Source organism: Linepithema humile, chromosome 5 (assembly GCF_040581485.1).
Source record: "Linepithema humile isolate Giens D197 chromosome 5, Lhum_UNIL_v1.0, whole genome shotgun sequence".
In the NCBI taxonomy this organism is placed as follows: domain Eukaryota; kingdom Metazoa; phylum Arthropoda; class Insecta; order Hymenoptera; family Formicidae; genus Linepithema; species Linepithema humile.
In genome coordinates this window covers 21702920-21708919 of record NC_090132.1, presented here as the reverse complement: position 1 = coordinate 21708919, position 6000 = coordinate 21702920, and the positions used below count along the sequence as shown (strand labels likewise).

General features: G+C 39.0%; 1 protein-coding gene across 2 annotated transcripts in view; it reads left to right on the top strand.

The window, feature by feature from the left end:
- Nucleotides 1–3436: 3436 nt before the first annotated feature.
- The window catches only part of LOC105673816 (Protein C kinase 53E), a 60158-nt gene continuing 57594 nt past the window's right edge, over nucleotides 3437–6000 (top strand). For both annotated transcript variants that reach the window (XM_012369747.2, XM_012369739.2), the window contains exon 1: nucleotides 3437–5679. In XM_012369747.2, the coding sequence (XP_012225170.1) occupies nucleotides 5492–5679 (188 nt within the window). In that variant the 5' untranslated portion in view covers nucleotides 3437–5491. The remainder of the gene's footprint in view (nucleotides 5680–6000) is intronic.

Genomic DNA, 6000 nt, shown 5'->3' with positions numbered 1-6000 from the left:
ATAATTGTATTAGCTAATAAACAATTACGCTAATCGAAAGAGAAAATTGTTACGTCTATTGGACAGCAACAAGTACAAGGTGAGTTAATGCACCTAGTTGTAACCTTTATATTTTCATAAAATAATATTCATATGTTAGTTTTAAATATAATTCTATTCAAAAAACAATGTAAAAATTATACATATTATGTATCGTAATAAATCAAATATTGGTCGAAATAAACAGATAAATTCTACATAGTATAGCAATAATCGTACATAGATTTAAACGTACAATAAATATTTGTCGAATAATAACCTTAACATAATATATTCAGATATGTTAGAAATTATCTGATGAATATAATATTTATTAATCATTATTATATTCCATTAAAAAAAAAATTTTGTGCAGTCCGTAGTATACTAAGATTTATTATTTGTCAGTTGATTAAAATATTAACTAAGTATATTATTGATCATTTTTTTTGCAATGAAATAAACAAAAACCTGACTAAAATAAACAAAAAAATATTTTATTATTTGAAATATATAATTTACATTTAATTTATATTATACTAATATAATTCTTTAATTCAAATATTGTTCAACTAGTCAGTTAAAGTTGTATTCTCAGATGTAAAAACACTCAGGTTTTCTTTGGTTGCTATCTGAGATATCAACATTTTGTTTATTAAATTAGATTAAGTTGAATTCTCTTATCAAACATAAATAAAGCTAAATGATAGTTATTAATTTTAACTGGAAAAATTGATAAAGTATGTGCGCAAATATGTCACAGTGAATAATCTGAAAACTAAAAATCGTACACGGAGCTTTAAGACGGAGTTGCAAAATTTAAAAAATTATTTATTTAATTATACAATTTTTATTAATTATTGAAAATAATTAAATATAGTATTCAATTTTTTTTCAAGTTCTGTTAATTTACAGTTTTTAATTTATGTTAATTTAGTTTCTAATTCAGTTTTTAATTTAGTTTCAAAATTTACTTATAACTGAGACAACTAAATATTTTATTTTATTACCAGTAAAAATGATCGATAATGTAGCTGGCGGCTGTATTGCATTCTACAGTGACTGCTATAACACCTTACGGTAATAATCATGCACAATACCTACCTTATCTAATTAAGAACAATTTTTATGATTATGTGTACGATTTTGCCGACTCTCGTTAGAGGGCTCTGTCAATTCTCATATTAGAAAAACTGCATAAATCAACAAGTGATTTCGTATAAATAGTTTAATGTTTAAATGTTTAAACATAAACAAATGTTTAAAAAATATACATATAAAAAATATAACGTTTTTATGATACGTTAGTGACGTTTTAGCATAATGGGGTAATAAGTCTTTCTTGTTCGTATATTTTTTATATGTTAATGTTATGTGAATGTAGATTGTATAATCATCATTCACTTTTCTAGGTTAATTAATATTGGTAACAATTTTCGACGTTTTAATGTCTGGAATCATAAAAACATGCAGAGTTTTGCGTCATTAACTTTTCAACAAGAGGACTGTTTTAAAAGGTATATTTTCAGTATTTTTTATTTATTATTTTGGTAAAAGTGGTTTTAATTTTAATGGATTCAAGTGTTTTTGCTAAATTTAATATGCATGTCAATCAGAGATTACTCTAACAGAATATTCGAGCAAAATTACGTGCGAAAATTTTCGGCGAAAGTGCGTATGCTGTACGTAGTGTTATAGCATGGAAATTTATGTGATTATCGCGCAAACAAGATGAGACACAAATGCGAACCTGTAATTTAACAAGCTGTACCGCGTATGAATAACAGAGACTTGAAGAATGCAGATGACTGAGGCATGTATTGTGTCGCATGCGAATATCTCTCAAGCGAATTATACAATAGTTCATAACGTTCGATCGATCATTCGCCGTAATCCGGGAATTCATGGGTCGCGAGCGAAGGCTCGATGAACGTAGGAGGGGATGACTGGATCATTTCGCGTCGTTATAAATCCATCCCGAAAATCCCTTCATTCCACAAGGTCGTATGTAGCTTTTGCATGACAGCCGCCATCTCTCCTTCGCAAAAAAAAAATTTGCAACAATTTCTAAATTACTAAATTCAGTTGATTACTGCGTAATTAATGTTATTGTATGTTAATTAAAACTAATTGAGGTGGTACGTTTTACAATGCAGCGGTTAGTGGAAGAATATAATTATGCCTTTGACTACAATAGCGAGACAATATAAATTATAATAATATTGTTTGAGAGTTAAAAGTCGTGAGATATAATGAAAATCTTTATCGCGTTAGCGGAATATTTAAATGTCACGAATTTTTATTTGAAAATAAGTAAAATGTATTTCATGCCTAATAATTTTCTACTGAAATTTCCAATGTATTTAATTACACGATGACTACGTTTAATTAAAAGTTAACGAGTCATGTTAATTAATCAATTATTAATTGTCAGATACGAGGTATGTATTGACCGGATAATTTTCTGGACGGTGACCTGTTTGACTTGTGTGGGAAGCATGTCCTTAACTGGGTGAACTTTTACTTGGTACTTCCGCGATCCTGCGGGATGTCCCGCGGACATTCCAGGACATAGGGTACACATGCTTTCCGCACGAGTGTGTGTGTATATATGTGTTATATATGCGCGCGCGCAAGGACTCTCTGTGCATGGTCATGTTATTAAAAATAGCCCGGGGGTATTATTGACCCGCGCGTCACAACTTGGGTTACAGTCTTTCCGGTTGACCGGTTTAGGATCAAGCTATAACTCATCTCTCTACTCTTAAGTGCATCACGGATGCTGAGATGTTAATTTCTATCATGTAGTGCCAGTTTCTTCCTAAATATGATTTAGTTTGTATTTCTATGCTTTTCGCGAGGATAAAACTGCGATCGATGGTCAGCTCTGAAAGATACTCGTTGGCCCGAATGAAAGCAGATGGATCGTACGCGGAGGCTTGCACGAATCCGTCATATTATCATTGAGTATGATCGCATTACATTATTCTGCTATCGTAACGCGGGATGGCTGCGACCCATCCATAGTGAAGCTTTGTTTTATCGATTTTGATATCGTTCTATTCGTTGCTTTTATTTTAATAAAATTTATTTTATCTAAAACTTTTTAGATATAAAATATATTTATATTAGGAAGGAAATATCATTTGCAAATATTGTATCTATGATAGATATTAGCTACAAGATTTATAATATATTTATAATTGAACATTTTTAGTTCTCAGAAAAAATTTTTTACGAGATAATCAAGATTAAATATTGCAACATTTTGCATGATAGTTGAATATGTTATCAAAGGATGAGTAATTCACGCGAATGATAAGAGGAGGATAGTGATAATAACTAGTGATTATTATCTTAGTTTTAGATGATAAAAGTTTATATTAAAATATAAATGTGTATAAAAATATCAATATTTATATATAATAACTTGAATTTATATATAACATGAAAAATGGTAAAATTTCAGGAAACACGACGCTTCCAAAATCATTTCTTCAAAGCTGTGATTGCAGCGAACTATAATAACTACGACGTGTTCAACGTGCCAAGGAAGCGTCTGACACTGGACAGCCGCGACTACTGCTCTCGACAGACAGCTGGCCTCAAGGGGCGAGCGCATCGTGCGTTTCCGCAAGGTGAGTCGAGGAGGGCCGAGCATGGATGCGATGCAAATCTGGAACAGCCAGTGTGTATGCATTACATCGCGCATAAAATTGTTGGGATTGATCTCGTCTATGAGTATATTTTTCCAGCGACTGAGAAGACCTGTGCCGAACAGATAAGCAAAGATCGCCAGAAGGGGAGAGAAAGGAAGAGAAAGAGAGGAAAGACATATGCAAGAATCGAGTCAGATGTAGGCGGGTGAAGACAGAGGTCGAGCTTTGCTCCCTGTTTCGCCGCGAGCCCGTAGGGGGCATTCCACGCAGGAAAGAGACTAAGGGTAGGATCTGGACACCCACAGGCAACGGGAAGGAAGGAAGGAAGGAAGGAAGCAAGTGAGCAAGAAAGGGGAAGCATCGTACGCGCTTTTCTCTTCCTATTTCTCCACCTTTGTCACTCTCCTTCTCACCGATCTCGTGACCGCGTGTGGCTCACGGGTCTCGTGACCGCCGCCGCCGCCGTCGGTCCGTATGTCGATATTCGAGTGCGCGGCGCAGGCTGAGCAGTGGCAGTACCGAGCCACTGCGCCGAGAGTCTAAAATTATCGGATAGCCCGCGCGCGCGGCCGCCAACGGAAGAGAAAGAGAAAGAACAGAGGCGCGGCAGTTACGGCGTCGCGTCACGAAACGGACAAGGACAGTCCATGGCGAGAGGAAGCGAACGGATCTCGAGGTAGAGCGAGACAGATAAAACGACGATACGTTGTGTGACAGCTAATCCAGTGCAGGGACGACGGACGAATCGTGGCAACGACGAAGAAAATGCGATGTAATATAGATGGTTGGAGTCAGACGAGAACTGGAGCGAGTAGGTAAGGAGAGAGAGAGAGAGAAAGAAAATCGTTAAAGAGCGAGAGAAAGGAATGAATAAACAGAAAGAGTAAGTGAGAAAAATGGGTATTGGACAAGGAGGGCAGCCGTGAGATCGCCCAACATAGAGAGCAGGCGGAAGAGAGATAGCGTGACAAAATTGTACAAGTAGTAGTAGTAGCTAGTACGAGCGTAGTTGAAGTAAGAGAAGGGGAGAGAACGAGGAGGTGCACGTTCTGCAGCAGGGAAAAAGAGGGAAATACACGAGACAGAGTCAAGCAGTCGATGCCGGGCGAGCGCGGTGTGTGAGCTGTGGAGTGAGAGAGAGAGAGAGGAAGACAAGCGTGCGCTGTAAAGTGAAAGAAAAAGAGACAGCAAGAGCGAGTGAGGGAGATGAACGAATAGACTACCACGTAAAGTGGAAGCGAGACGAGAGAGATTGGTGGAAGGAGCGAAAGCGCAGCGCCTGCTGAAGCCGCGAGAGGGAGAGACAGGGCCGGGAGAGTCATCGTCGAGTCGACATCGCCGAGAGAGGAGGTGCAGGCCACAGCAGAAGAGCACGTAGCACCTAGGCCGCGGAGCACGCTTAGACGACTTGAACGAACCGCGCGCGCCGACGTCGACCGAGAGCAGTATAGAACGTTTTGCTCATCTCTCTTGCTCTCATTCTCTCTCCCCACCCCTTTTCTCTCGTCAAGTATCGCGCGCGCGAGACATACCGTCGACGGTCGGTGCGCCGTGACAGCTCCCGCGCGCGGTTTCTCCGTGCGAGTTCGATCGTGGTTGTCGTCGCCGTCGTCGTCCTCGTCGTCATTGTCATTGTTAAAAGCAAAACCGCGCGCGCGAAAACCGAGTGCCGAGAATTTAGACGCGGACTGACCAAGCTTTCGGGGAGGCCGGCGTCCCCGGCGACGAGCCGCTCGCGTGTGGCATCATCGACGTCGTCGGCGAGTCGATCCATCGTCGATCGGTCAGCAGCAGCAGCAGCAACAGTGGGCACCATGGCGGACGATCAGGACACGTGCGAGGACTCCCTCGGAACCGGCGACACCGCCAACTTCGCCAACAAGCTGCGGGGCCGGAAGGGCGCTTTGAAGAAGAAAAATGTCTACATGGTCAAGAACCACAGCTTTATGCCAAGGTTCTTCAAACAGCCGACCTTCTGTAGCCACTGCAAGGACTTCATATGGTGAGTAGTTACGATACATTGTAAATTCTTTGTAATCGTCGTCGTGCGCGACACGCCAACTCGCATGCTTCCTGTTGCTCAAGACTGGTTGCATTGGAATGCATATTAGAAATTAGCATATCGAGTTTTTTTTCCATTACATCTACAATATAACGACGTCTGACAAATCGGTAATCGGAATTAATTAACTTTCAAGAAATCGAGAAACATTCGATTATTTTTAAAATAATGAGATACATAACTCTGCGGAAAAGAGTAAGAGAGAAAAAAAAACATTTGTTTTGAAGGACACGGTATTTTGATACATGGTATTTTAATACA